This window comes from Arvicanthis niloticus, chromosome 17, assembly GCF_011762505.2.
Source record: "Arvicanthis niloticus isolate mArvNil1 chromosome 17, mArvNil1.pat.X, whole genome shotgun sequence".
In the NCBI taxonomy this organism is placed as follows: domain Eukaryota; kingdom Metazoa; phylum Chordata; class Mammalia; order Rodentia; family Muridae; genus Arvicanthis; species Arvicanthis niloticus.
The window spans coordinates 32,956,962-32,972,040 of NC_047674.1; the positions used below are offsets into that span (position 1 = coordinate 32,956,962).

Genomic DNA, 15,079 nt, shown 5'->3' on the forward strand with positions numbered 1-15,079 from the left:
AGGGCTAATGGAGAGCACCTGTAGAAAGTCCCAGCCCATTATTCAGTTTGTGACAGGGTACAAGGAACAGGCTATTCTCTAAGAGCCTATATGTAATTAGCCAAATTCCTGGTATTCAGGGTGCACAGGCACGCTAACTTGAACTCTTAGCTTAAACCCTATTCAATCTATCTTATGGTCAGTTTTGTTCCTGGTATTCAGGATGTACAGGCACGCTGAGAACTCCCAACTCAAACTCTCCTGGTATCCAGGGTGCACAACTCAAACTCTCATGGTATTCAGGGTGCACGGGCCTCCCAGCTCTGAACTCCTATTTTATTTAATTTGTCTTGTGGCTAGCTAATTTCCTGGAGCCCAGAGTGCAGAACAAACTGATCTGCACTTTTGACTCCATCTATGAAAAGTTTAAAAGATTTTTAACTCTTTCACAAGCAGGTACGAAATCGTATATAAGCAGGTAGTCCAGTGTGGGAACCTCTGGTGCTCTGCAAAGAACACCCTCTTCTCATTTGTTTATGTGCCCATGATGCCTGTTAACAAATAGCTGCAGAGCCGGAGTGTGCTACCTAGGACACCATGCACCTCACAGAGAGAGTTTTCCCCCTCCCCTTGGTTAATTCTCCCATTAAATGGCTTCACAGACCCAACCACAGCAATGTCTCTTAGTTGGTTCCAGATCCAGTCATGATGACAGCCAGTATTAGCCATCATGCCTGTCATGCCAAGAGCTGCGAAGCCTGAGCCTATTCTATGCCAGCCCCAGAAGCTTTCCTGTCCTATGGCTGCAGTGGACTCCTCAAACTCAGCACTGAGCCTCACCAGCCTACACCAAGCTCCGTTTCTCACCCTGTAGTGTTAGGCTGGGACTATTTGCCATAGCTAGAAGGACTTTTCAGAGGGAGGCCTCCATCCTTAAACAGAATTTATGAGGTTGTCACCAAGTAACACACAACTATTCACGAGATAAAAGGCTTCACAGTGAGCCGTGGATGCAGACAGCTTGAGCGACGCAGAGAAATCCTTCTGACACAGTGATCAAACCAAAACAACTTTTCCACGTTTATGCATGATGGCATCTCAAAAGTCACCCAATAGAAGATTCTATATGACATTGCCAGCTTCAGAAGAGATGTCCCTAATCATTAAGCTTTGACCAGTGCACTCCAGGCTCTTATCCTAGGGCAGGAGTGATTAAGTAATGCACCTGGCTCACAGGGTACAGTGTCCCAAGGCCAGGACCACTATCTGAGGCTTCGGCCACACCCAGAACGGCAGGTTCCTGGTATACCCGGGACTTCACAGATGAGCACAGATCAAAAAATGAGTTATAGCCTTTGGTGGCATCTACATTGTCCCTTTATCCCTAAACAGTGTCTCCCTCCCCCCCCACACACACACACCCCTAGTGGATTACTTTTTCAAGGGAAATATTAAAAGAAAGTGTATATAAACAGGTAAAGGGGGGTTCTATAAGCAGGTAGCCCAGCATAGGGATCCCTGGTGATCTGCAGAGGATACCCTTCTTTCCACATATGTGTGCATGATGCTGTCAACAGATACCAGCAGAGCTAGAGTGTGCTATCTAAGGCACTATGCATATCACAACATGATAAGACCCATCCCAGAACCTAAGAAAGTCCCTTATGGGATGTGCTTGTGGAGTTGCCCCATGTGAACCACGAGTGAACAGCTCCTATTCATTCCCCAGGCTGCTGATGACACCCAGACTGCCCATCCACAGATCTACATCTATGGGCAGAGCCAACCTCTGCCAAAGAGAGAGCTATTGGCCCAGCTCATAAGTTCACCAAGCCTGATGGACTCCTGACTCTTTCTGGCTCCACTGAACAGACTAGCTCCCCCAACAGGCTCAAAGAGGTATGTTCTGAGTAAAGATTACAAGTGCAGAATGCGGCCACCAAGCTCGGCTCAGCATTCTTCTCTCTCCTGCTTATTATGAAAGCCTCACCTATGACCAGCAGGAACAGGCAGCCAAGGGAACATGGAGACAGTGTTGTCACAGAGAGGAGACTTCTCAGCCCTGAAGGCTACTGGTGACGCAGGCACTTCCCACAAATAGGTTCTTCACCCAGCCCATTAGTTTGTCCAGATCCCCATACCTGGCTTGGTCTTAGCTATGATAGAAAAGCACTTACAGAGGAGGGGAAAAGGGACAGCAGGGAGGCTTGGTGCTAGAGCATCATCTGCCTTGTCCCTGGGTTCCATTCCCAGTATGCCTCCAAGAGAAAGAAAGCAGAGAAGGGGCCAGCAAGGAAAGGGGAAAGCCTCAAGCCCCCTCTCTCCTCCATCTTTTTGAGTGACTGTCTGCCATAATTGAGACTAGATCAGTGGGCAGGGGGAGGGAGAGGGGCGTGGATTGGACGAAGACTCTGGTGGTGGGAAAACCAAGGTCATAAGAATGGAAGGGAAAGGGAAGGGGGAGGCAGGAGGGAGGAGGAAGGAGAAAAAGATGGGGGGGGGGAGGAATGGGGATGAGATGGAAGGGAAGAAGCAGGAATCTGTGTACACACCAGGCCAGGGGGTGACAGGCACTGCTGTCCAAATTCTGTAAAGGTCCCTGCTGAGGACTGTACACAGGCACCATAGACAGCCTTCTTAGTTCACGGTGGGTCTCACGCCTGTTTTTTTTAAATCTTTCCTTTCATCTCCACCTCAAAGGGACAGTCCTGGGCTTGTACTTTGGGTGTGGTTAACACCCTCCACACCCCTGCCTGCACAGTCCATCTTGAGCTCATTTTGACAATGTGTGTTGACTGCGTGCTGTACTCTACTGGGCTCAAAGCCCCTTTCTGTAAAGGAATCGGTGGTTAACTGATGGGTGGCAGCGTAAAGTGCAAAAAAAAGACAGCTTCCACTGGTTCTGCTTCCTCGGAGACAAGCACATACCTGTACCAGCAAGCCGCAGAACCTGGCAGGATAGAAGAAAGAGGCTGTGGAATCTCCCTCCTTGATTAAGGAAAGCCACTGCAGTCAGGCATGTGGCAGGAGTGTCCTCACATGGAGGCCCACAGGGGCCATTGCATGAAGCTTTGAAAGTGAAGCCTGGGTTGCTTTGGAGACCCCAAGATGTTGGAGATGCCAGATCTGCAAGATATCTGCTGAGGAGGGCTGCTAACAGGGAGTGGAACCAGCCCAAGAAGGGGGAAAAAAAAGTGTGTTGCTGTCAACAAAGCTGAAAAGACTTAGAGGTCGGAATAGCATTTTGAAATCAGGTATGAAGATGTAGCGTTTGGAGTTTGCCCAGCTGGTTTTGAGTCTTGCTGTGGTCCAGCCTTTCCTCAGTAGGCTCCCTTCCCTACTTTTTTTTGAACAGCAATGTATATCCGTCACCATTACGTGATCACCAGCATGTGATCTGTTTGTTTGTTTTTTTAAATAGGGGATTATAGTTAAAACATTGCATGAATGTTTTAACTATAACATATAAATCTTGGAAAAGACTTTACACTTTGGATTTTTAAACATTGTTGAGTCTGTGAAAGACTATGAGGACTTTTGAAGTCGAACTAAATGTATTTTACATTATGTTATAACCACAAGCCTGTGGGGGCCAGGGAGTAGAATGTAATTGTTTAAATAGTAATGGTCCCCATAGACTCATGTGTTTGAATGTTTAGCCCATAGGGAGTGGCACTATTAGAAGGTGTAGCCTTGATGGAGTAGGTGTGGCCTTGTTGGAGGAAGCGTGTCACTGGAGGGTGAGCTTGTGGGCTCCTATGCTCAAGCTACATTCAGTGACACAGGTTCCTTCTGCTGCTTATGTATCAAGGTGTAGGACTCTCAGCTCCTTCTCCAGCACCATGGATGCTGCCATGCTTCCTGCCATGATGATAATGGACTAAACCTCTGAAACTAAACCTGCCCCAACGAAATGTTCTCCTTTATAAATGTTGCCATCGTCACGGTGTCTCTTCACAGCAATGAAAACCCTAATTAAGACAGACTCAGTAACTCAGTAAATAAAGTCTGATCTATTTCCATGGGATGTATTTATTCTATCTGCTGCAGAAAGACAGTTGGTGGCTCATCGGGTAGTTGGTTGCTGCGAAGCCTGAGGACTTGAGTTCAAACCTCAGCAGAAGGAAAGAACTGACTCTCACAAGTTGTTCTCTGACCTTCACACATGAACCATGGCATGAACAGTGCACATGCACACACACACACATGCACCTGCACACACACATATACACACAGCAAATATATGAACTAAGTAAAATGATGTTCATGAAATGCCCTGTTACCACTTGGGCATGGTCTAAGCATACCCTAAAAGTCCATTTTTGGCAGCTTGGTCCCCAGGGTGGCACTACTGTGACATGTTGGCACCTGCAGGGTTGAGCTCTACCATGAGGGATTAGGTCTGACAGAGGATTCTTTCTATGTCTGATTTCTCCAGCCTAATTTTTGAGCACTATGTTAAAAAACGATGGAGTGATTGTGGCACCCTTGTCTTCTCCCTGGTTTTAAGGAAATGCTTTTAGTTCCCCCCCCCCCCCGCAGTAGCACAACGGGGGGGGGGGGGGGCGCGGTGCCTTGACCTGTGAGTCAACCTCAAGTTCTCCACTCAAGTTGCTTCTGTCAGATATTTAATCACAACAAAGAGAAAATTAACACAGAGCCCAAACATAGGTGCTGGTAGGGGGCCTGTGCATGATGGAGTGGATGCGGACCTTGGTAGGTAGGTCAATGGAGAAGTCACGTTCCTGGGCTCTGTTCTATCGTCCAGCTCAGCTGCCACCCGTGATGGACTAGCTCTCTCAGCTGTAAACTTCTTTGAGTGGTCACCTTGTGCTAAGCGTTGTATTAACTTTCACTCCCTGTATTAACCCCACCCCTGACCAGATGCTGTGGTCATGTACTTCATAAAAGACACTTCTGGGGATGGGAAAGGGTACCAGTGAGGAACGGAGACAGCCTGGCCCTTCTTTCTTTAAAACTCTTCTTTATCTCTGTACTCCACTGAACAGGACGCTGCCTCCTTGGGCTAGTGAGCACATTCCCTTACAGCCTCTAGCGTCCTACATAGCACATAGGAATGAAAACAGCCAGGCCTAGGCCATTCACAGAGCTCACACAGACCAACTTCAGACTGGCAGTGAAAATGATCGTTAGATAGAGGAAGCTCTCTGCCCCTATAGGAGGAAGCTCACAGTCCACCGCCGCGCATGCTTACAGTATGGACGAACCTCACTCCCTCAACTTAGGGTCCGCCTCAGCACCAGTGTGACAGAAAGCAGGGAAAGGAGGCCCTGACTGTTAGGGCTTAGCAAGCCCTCACCCATCAGACATCTAAAACTTCAGCAGCAGACAGGCTGGCTTTTGAGGATGGGGAGGGAGGGGTGTACAGTTCAGGTAAAAAGCAGGGAAGTGCAGGGAGGTGCTCAACCTTCACACCTCTCCTTGTGTGCTGAGCCTCCAATTCAGCCCTAGGCCACTCCACAGGGTTAGGTGGGGCTGGGTGACAAGAAGAGACTTTTCCTGGGGCCACCCTGACACCCAGTGGCAGCTCCCAGAAGCAGCAGCCTCCAGGAAGAACAGTAAATACAAAAAAAAATTCTGTGCTGTGCTATGGGAGAGAGAAGCCTTCCCTGAACTAGTTTCTCCAGCTTAACTTGCAATGGAACTGTGTGGAGGGCTGGTTTGGATTCAGATCCGATGGATTCTCCGAGGTTTCAGGGCTATGGGGCTGGCATCCCTGGGAACCACAGGCCCTCAAGGGCAATGGAGAGGCTAGAGGAGAAACGTCTGTGTGCCTGCGGGATGCCTGGGAGATGGGATTATTACACATAGAGGATGAAACTGAGGTGAGAGGCCCATGCTGCTTGCCTAGCTCTGGAAAAGTAATGGATAATTGAGCTTAATTCCCCAGAAAGTACACTTGCCCCAATGCAGACCTTCCTGCAGATGCCACTGTAGGTTTCACAGGTGAATGAAGGCAGCTTTTTGAGAAGTACTGAGCAGCTCCCAGAGCAGCCCAGTCATATCTCCTCACAGATGTCCAAGGCTCAACCATCCCGTAACCTAGAAACACATGAAGTGCCCACATGGTATGCAGCGCTGCTTAAGAACACCCCTGCCCGTGACTCACTGGTGGTGACTATGATCTCTGAGCTGTGCTGGTCCTCACTGAACCGTTAGCTCTCCTAGGGCCTAGGCTGAGTGAGCTCTGTTTGAGTCTCACTGGATGGAAGTCTTTGTCTCTGTGGAAAGGAGATAGGGTGAAGAGTGGGGAAATATTAGCAACAAATTAGCATATGAAAGAAACCAATTGCAGAAAATAACCCTACTCACCCCACCTCTGTGAACATACCACCACCACAACCACCATAGCCACCATCACAATCACTACCACTACCACCACCACCACCATAACCACCACCACAACCACCACCACCACAACTACCACCATAACCACTACCACCATCACAACCACCAGCACCACCATAACCACCACCATTCCAGGCTATGTGTAACAAAAAGATGCATACACAGAAAAAATGCATGATTTGTGACAGAGTACTTGCTTTGCATGCACAAAACCCTAAGCTTAATCTCCTAGTAATGAAGAAAAAAGGAAGAGAGAGAGAGAGAGAGAGAGAGAGAGAGAGAGAGAGAGAGAGAGAGAGAGAGAGAGAGAGAGATCTTTGGAGCTTGGATCTGCCTTCAGCTCTGATCAAGTCCAACTTGGAATTACTTTCAAGAACTACTTCCCTTTGTGTTATTAATCATATATCTGTCCAAATCATTGTTCAGAGACATGAGAACATGGACACTTTAGCAAGTCCCCTTTGAATTTGGAGCTACATCAGTAACAGTAACACTCAAAGCCATGCAAGGCCAATGCTAGGCATCTACTTCCTTCCCACTGGCTGAATGACTGTCCCTAGGAGAGTAGGGAAGCCATGGTTGGCTGGCGGGGGGTCTATTGTATCTGTCCAATGTCAGTCCTTTGTGAAGTTGGAGGAAGGGGGGAAAGGCAGCCCGGGAGAGGACATCCATCCTCTACCTCAGCATATGAGGGGCAGGGAACACTGCCTGGGTTGGACAGAGGAAGACATGAGTCTAGCACTAGGCAGGGCCTGGATTGAGAGCAGAAAGCACAGGAGTGCCTGGGGGAGGTTATGAAAATATACCCCACCCCAAGCCCAGACTCTCTGATCTTGTAATCTTTTAGGTGTGGGTGTGTGCTGGTGTTAGTGCTTATGGAGGACAACCTCAAGCGTCATTCGCAGAAGCCTTCTGAAACTTCTTTTAAGACACAATCTCTCATTAACCTGGAAGTCACAAAATAGGCTAAGGAGGCTGACCAGCAAGCCTCAGGGATCCTTCTGTTTCTGCCTTCTGTATCAACACTGGGGTTACAAGAGTGTGCCACTACATACTCTTTTTACATGGGTTCTAGAAGTTCAAATCAGGTCCTCATGCATGCAAGATAAGCACTTTACTAACTAAGCTATGGTCACAGCCCCAAACTGATCAAGTGACATTTCTGGGGTTGAACCAGTTGACATGTGATTTGCACCACTGATCAGCAAATACTATCAAAATGAAGGCTAAAAAAGTTGGGAACAGTGAAGAGTATTATCTTTTTTTTAAAAATGTGTGTTCTTGTGTGTGTTCCAATGCATGTGTGTGTTGGGGGGGGGGGACATATGTACTCATATGTGTTTGTTTGTGGTGTACAGGCCAGAGGGCAAGCCAACCTCCAATGTTGTCTTCAGGAAGACTGTCCATCTCCTTTGAGTCAGGGCCTCAACTCATCTGAAACTCACCAACTACTGTCTTCCCGGTCCCCAGTTGCCAAGAACCAGCCTCAGCTTGGAAAGGGGTTCTGAGGAATAGGTGTTTAGGAGTGGTGAAAAGAATGACTTGAAGTCAAACCATGGGTTCAAGCTGACAGCCTGTGTTCTGCTCAAGACAGTTTTCTGAAGATTACCAGACAGCTTGTCCAGATAGCTCAGCTCTTACAGACCAAAGCCCAGTCTTTTATTTACATACTAGTGCAGTCATTTACTCCAGGTTCTCTTTTGATTATCCCATGATTCAGCATTCCATGACCCTAGCTCTTGATTCTTACACATTTTTTTAACATTGCAAATGAATTCAAAGATCTGCTTGCTTTTATAAGCACAGACAATAAGCTAGCTGGGTGGGATCCTGTCCAGAGATCACTATCCCCATCACATCTGATCCCAAACTCGCTCTGTCCCAGGCTGACTTTGAACTGAGGAATCTGCCTGACTTAGCTGGCAATAAACTTAGATGGGTGGGATCTTGCCCTGTGATCACTATTCCCAAATCTCTCTATCTCCTTCTTTGATATCTTTCTGATAAGCCAGCTCATAGTGTAGCTGCCTTTGTTCTTTTAGGTCTGTGAAGCCCCTTATACAATTCATATTGTATCCTTATATTTTACATAGCTGAGAAATTAGATTCTTTGAACTCATGTTTTCAGAGTTCTTTCTCACAGCCTTAATGGCTGTCCAGAAGGTCTCAGCATTTACCATTTTTTGCTAAGGACATAGACAAACTCTTGCCTCCCAGACTTGTGCTGTCTCTAATTATCATGGAGTCATTAACCTTGGCAGAGAGGATATTCCCTGATAACCTTGGCAGAGACAGTATTTCACAAAGGAGGAACATGAAGTAAAATATGTATAAATATTTATAATATATGTGATACACACACACACACACACACACACACACACACACACACACACAAGTCTCATAGCCAGTGAGGGTATGCTTTTGAGCCTCAGCCTCAGCAGCTATAACTTGAATCAAACTTCACTTGCAACTACTATAAGAATTAGTGAGTTGGGAGCTGAAGAGATGGTTCAGTGGTCAAGAACATATACTGTTCTTGCAGAAGACCTGAGTTCAACTCCTCCAAGGTATCAGGCAGCTCACAATTGGCTGTAATTCCAGCTTCAGGGAATTCAATCCCACTGTCCTCTACAGACACCTGTATTCTTCTACACACACCCTCGTACAGAATGCACTAACACACATAATGAAAATGATAATACCCCAGGCATGATGGCACATATCTTTAATTCCAGCACTCAGGCAGGTGGATCTCTGTGAGTCCAAAGCCAGCCTGATCTACATAGCAAGTTCCAGGCTGGCCAGTCAGGGCTACATAGTAAGACCCTATCTGAAATATAAACTGAAATAAAAGCCTTAAAAGAGTTGGTGAGTTTCTTCTTCTGAAGTGATAGTTCATCTCTAACACCTAAAGTCCTGAATAAGTGGAATTCTTCCTGCTGACAACAGAAAAGGCTAACAACGTGTTCCTATTATTTTTTCTTCCCTATACGTCCCAAACTGGCTTCAAATTTAGTGTTCTTGCTTCCACCTCCATAGGGCTGGGGTTAGAGGCATGCACCATCATGGTCAGTTCAAGGTGATTTATGTGAGTGAGCATGTGCACTTGCTTGAAGACCAGAGGCTTATGTTGGGTGTCTTCCTCTATCACCCTTTACCTTATCTTTAGAGAGAGAGTCTGTAAATGGATCCAGAGCTCACTGATTGGCTAGAAGACTAGCACTCTGGGGGCTGACCTTTCTCCAAGCTCCAAGTTGAAAGGCAGTCTGGTTTCTGGTCGAGCACAGGCTGGAAACCCCAGTGACCCCAGGTGATCCTGAGGGACGGCAGGTGTTTCGCCACCCTCCCAGACTCTAGGCTCCTGACATGAGGCTGTAGCCCTCCATAGGTTTGTCCTCCACTCATGTAGGGTAATGCCCCCTAGCCCCTCCACAGGTAGAGGATGTGACTACAGGCCACATAGCCTCAAGACTATCTTAATGAGGTACCTAAAGGCCATAAGAGCTTAGCCAATTAAGCTGTCCTTCCCAGACACTCCTCCCTGCAAAAGGTATCTAACCTCAGCCCCTCCTTGAGAAACTGGGGTACAGTTTTCTTATCTAATTTTTGCCATGACAATAAATGTCTTAAACCATGGACTGTTTCTATTCATCCAGATCAGAGAGAAGGCCTTCGCCTACAGAGCCGCGTCTAAATCTCCCACAGAAGGTTTCTCTGCATTCCCAGCCACAGGAACCACCAACCCAAGGTGGTCTTTTAAGGTCGCCAGCAGCGACCAAGCCAAGGACTTCCTCCTCTCGGACTCAGCCGGATCTTCTCTCCCTCTCCACTTTGGCCATGGTGGGTCTAGCCCGAGTACTTCCACTTTGTTCTTAGCTCCTCCACCACTTCCATCAGTGCCTGGGTGCCTAAGAGCCTGAGAACCAGACGGTCCCCAGCCGCTCTGCAGGACCAGGGACCCCTGAGCCAGCGCAGGACCCCCATTCAACCCAACAAAGTTCTCTTACGGATGTCTGTAGCCCAGCTTCCATTTGGGTGCCAGGGATCTGATCTCAGATCCTCATGATTTATGGCAGGCTATCTCTCTAGCCACCTCAAAATAGTTTGAACACACAACAGAAGTCACAATGAGACACAGGTTAAGGTTAATGATCATTTAATAGTTTAACAAGTTCACTTATAAACATACCGTATGCACATACAGGAAGAAAACGGGCTCAGTAGATGCAACAGAATAACAGAAGCAATCACAAAGAAGACTGCCTGCATCCTCTGCCTTTCATCTACATGGACTAGAAGGCAAAATGAGAGGTTGCATAGGATCAACAACAGATGTAGAAAATAAATCTGAACCATTCTGTCTCAAACGCAAGAACTTGCTACACTCCAGAAGGCTGCTGTGGGCACTAATGACCTAAGACGAGCCTTCTTGGCAAGGGATGATGTAAGGAAGCCTCAGGCTTTTGTATGAAAGGTTCTTAACTCAAAGAACTAAAAGAGCAATGACATCAACCACACAGTGTCAGCGGCCAGCCTCTTCCAGCCCCGCCCAGCCTCTTCCAGCCCTAAGTCATTATTTCAAAGTCTCCGTGGAGGAGGAGACATGTTTCCCAACGCCAGACAAGTAGTTCCCTCCAACTCATGAATCTCTCTGAGGTCCTAAATGATGTGGCAAAAGCTATCGAAAGGGCGGCGCCTGTGAGGATCAGGGCTGAGAAAATGAGATGCCTGGAAAATGTATTCCTTACCGGGTATGCAATTAAGTAAAACTGGTACAGGAGATGACCAGGCTCAACTATGGCTGCCTGTTACAGCTAGACTGACACTGGGGTCAGGGGCTAGGCAGAGCATACCCATGGGACAGTAGGAGATAATTCTGTTACTTCAGGGACTGTGGTTTTAGGAATCCCAATAACTAACTTCAAAATTAAAATCCTTGCACGACACTAAAAACTGGTTTTAGTGTTTTGTAAGTAAAGCACGGAGCTTTACGAATGGTGGCACTGTGAGCAATTGGCAGTCTCATAGCACAGGATGTAAAATCAGCATTATGCTTATTAAAGCGACGCTATGAGCCATCCATACCACGTTGTCCCTCTCCCATCTATCAGAAATGACAGAGAAGCAAACATCAGCTGGAAACGGGCAGTTCTGTATCAACAGGTCCTCAACAAATAGCAAAAAAACCATCATGGGCACCACCTCATCTACTTGGCAACTGTCGCACATGAAGATCTATTGAAGACTTGAACTGACGAAGAGAGCTGCCCAGCAGTTCAGCAAGGCAGCATGCATGCGCTGGACCGGGCACAGTCAGACTATACAAAGTAGAGGGCGGGGCCTTGACTGTGCCGTCCCACCTTTGTGTGCGGGCGGGGGGAGGGGGGGTGTTACTATTTAAAATTAAAACATGGAGGTCACAAAGCTGGAATTGGGAGCTTTAAAACATGAAAGAACAGAAAACTTAAATATGTAGAACATGTATTCTCTAATACTGGAAATACAAACTTTTATCAGAAAGTCATATTGTAGGCTTCCCAGAGTGTCACACGTTTGAGGACTAGAAATGTTCTAAGCTCTTCTGTCATGAGCAGGTCGGGACTGAGAACAAGGCTGGATCCCCACTAACATGAGGGATTAGAACAAATCCCTGAGATGTTCTACCCAATCCCACTTCTCACTCAAAACCTGAGTCTGTCTGGACAGCCACCGGGCCTCACTGATGAGGAAGAGCCTCTCCAGGAGCTAAAGAGTATCCATGTGCAGCTTGGGCCCTAGAAGGCCTGAGGCAGGAACATTCTAACTAAGGCTCTCCCCAATTCCCCTCACCATACTTTCTTTACAAGTAGAAAAATACTCTCTATAAGCTCGCTGCAGACTGAGTGGCAATCAATATGCCTAAAGCAGACACTGAAAACACATCGCTGGGCAGCTCCCAGCGTACCTCTACCCACTGGCACTCATCTCTTCATTCGGCAGGGCTTAAAAGGAAAGGCTCAATTTCTGAGGCTCAAAGCAATTCCTAACCCCAGACTAATTCCAGTCATCTCTGGGAAAAAGCAAACAGAAGAATAACGAGAAAATAAAACTGGGCGGATTTAAAGGGAGTGGGTGGCCCTCTGTATCCTGAGCAGCCAATCCTTCCGGTACCTAGGAGCTCCAAGGGGTAGGTTATGGGGTCCTCACTACAGCCCTGCAGGAGACAGCAGCCCCCAGCTCCTAGGACAGCATGCAGCTGGGGTCTGGAGTAGGATTCTACAGTAAAATAAGCTGCGACTCTCCTCACCACACTTACACACATTCTCCTCCATCAACATTATTATTATTGGCATAGCAAGGAAAGCCGTCCCTCAATTCAATACTGTACCTAACTGAACAGAAAATGCCGGTTTAATTGGGTATGTTTACATAAAACCATCCAAGAGGCCCTACGAAACTTGGCACAAGCTGGAACCCAAAAGGACCCAGGCTCTCACTCACAGCAACACTTCTTTCTTTGTGGTATCATGCAGGTCAGTCACAATTATTAGATTACCACCTTCAAAAGAACTACTTAAATTATTATGAAAGACATTTGTCACAAACAGAAATGCCCTGCAAATCAAATTATTGCACACAGGACTAACAGAAGCTATGCACAGAAAATGCTGAAGGCTTTAGAAGACCCAGAACAGAGAGCCCAGGGCCATGCCTGTGGCTGCCCCGGCAAGCATGCCCAGAGCCAAGTCACTGTCATTGTCTCGGTACCGCTCGCGGATGATGACTTGGTTGGTAGGCTGTTGTCCATAAACTCCTAGAAAAGAAGAGAGAAGAGATCACTTATGATGTAATTTGAAAGTCCACCCTTCACCGAAAAGATGGTGCTCTTAACATAGACGCTGTATCTAATCTCCATATGGACAGCTTGTTCACTACTTGGCTTTCAATGCTCTTCAGAAAAGTGTTAACAGGTGGCTCCAGTGAGCTCAACCCAACCCTTTCCAAGGTCCATCACACCATAAATACGCTCAGGAAGACACTGTTATAATTTATAAAAGACAATACATGGGGAGCTGGAGACATGGCTTAGTGTTACGAGCACTTGCTCTTGCAGAGGACCTGGCACCCACATGTTACCTCACAAGCATCAGTAACTATAGCTTCAGGGGCTCCAATGCCCTCTTCTGATCTCTGCAAGAACCAAGTGTGCACTATGTACACACATACAGCCAAACACTCATGCATGGTAAATAATTTTTAAAAGATGTACATAAGGCCTGGCATGATGGTGCACACCTTTAATCCTAGCAAGTGGGAGACAGTAAGAGGGGGATCTCTGTGAGTTCAAGGCCAACCTGGTTTACACAGTTTCAGGCCAGCCAGGGATACCTAGTGAGAGCCTGTCTTAAAGACAAGAGGATGGTACAAGCTTGCAGAGAGGAAGTTGATCATCCTTCAGAAGAACTTTATTGGAGGAGTGTGGTGGTTCAGATGAAAATGCCCCCATAGGTTCACATGTTTAAATACTCAGTCCCCAGGTGGTTGAACTGTTTGGGAAGAATTAGAAGGTATGACCTTATTGAAGAAGATGTGTCACCAGAGGTGGGATTTAAGATTTCAAAAGCCAATGCCATTCCCAATTAGCGCTCTCTCTCGCTCTCTCTCTCTCTCTCTCTCTCTCTCTCTCTCTCTCGCTCTCTCGCTCTCTCTCCCTTCCTCCCTCCCTCCCTCCCTCCCTCTCCCCTTCTTCCTCCCTTCCCCTCCCCCCCCTCCCTCTCCCTCTCTCTGCCTCCAACTTGCAGATAAGGCTGTAAGTTCTCAGCTACTGTTCCAGGACCATGCTTGCCTGTACCCTTCTGAGACAGTCAGGGACTCACCCCCTTCTGTAACTGTAAGCCCCAATAAACTCTTTCTTCTTTAAGTTGCCTTGGTCATGGTGTTTCATCACAGCAATAGAAAAATAACTAAGACAAATATGACCTCATGCCCACCAAGGAGAATGCCTTCAGATCCCTCCAGTTTCTTACTCATAGGTTTCCAGGGGGATGGAAGGATCCATACACTGTGACCTAGCCTACCTGCCAGAAGTCAAAGACATGCTGATAAGGAAGAAAAAAAAATGAAAAGCTGCCTTGGAATTCAGAGGAAGACAGACTCACATCTGCCAAGGAGAGGAAGAGCTGCTGAGGGACCTGCTGACTCCATCTTAAGATTAAAAGCCATCTTGTTAAAAGGTCAAAACAAGTTCATTCCTGTTTTCTATAAAACTTGGATTTGAGCAGGTCTTGACCCATTTTCTGGAATTTGACGTGTTCCACACACTATATCCTCACCTCCAGCCTGATAAGATGTTCTGGCAAACAGTTCTGAAATATTCAGCCAAGTTCCTATGAAGCAAAACTCCTCTAGAAATCTCTAAATCCTTGAAAATCACCAGGCTTACAGATTTTTGGTTTTGTTTTTGGTTTTGTTTTTTTTTTAGCTACATAAACCCCATTGTCTCCTATGTTTGATACTATTTTCTCAAACCTTGCTTTGGGGAGATAGCCTTAGTGTGACAAAAAAATAAAGCTTATGTAATACGACCAAAGGATTTGGGTAATGATCTTTACTCTAGCTCCATGGGATTAACACTGCACGTTGGCACCACAGGCTGCTCATCTTACTCTGGAGAGGGCACCAGGGTAGGGCCTGGTTTCTGGAACAGAGTGAGGGAGACATCAAGAGGATCTGGAACCTTACAGACATT

The 15,079-nt window shown here is 46.9% G+C and overlaps 1 protein-coding gene across 2 annotated transcripts in view; it reads right to left on the reverse strand.

The window, feature by feature from the left end:
- Positions 1-10,490: 10,490 nt before the first annotated feature.
- Positions 10,491-15,079, reverse strand: part of Plekhb2 (pleckstrin homology domain containing B2) — a 31,295-nt gene continuing 26,706 nt past the window's right edge. For both annotated transcript variants that reach the window (XM_034521305.2, XM_076915084.1), the window contains exon 8: positions 10,491-13,144. In XM_034521305.2, coding sequence (XP_034377196.1) covers positions 13,008-13,144 — 137 coding nt within the window. In that variant the 3' untranslated portion in view covers positions 10,491-13,007. The remainder of the gene's footprint in view (positions 13,145-15,079) is intronic.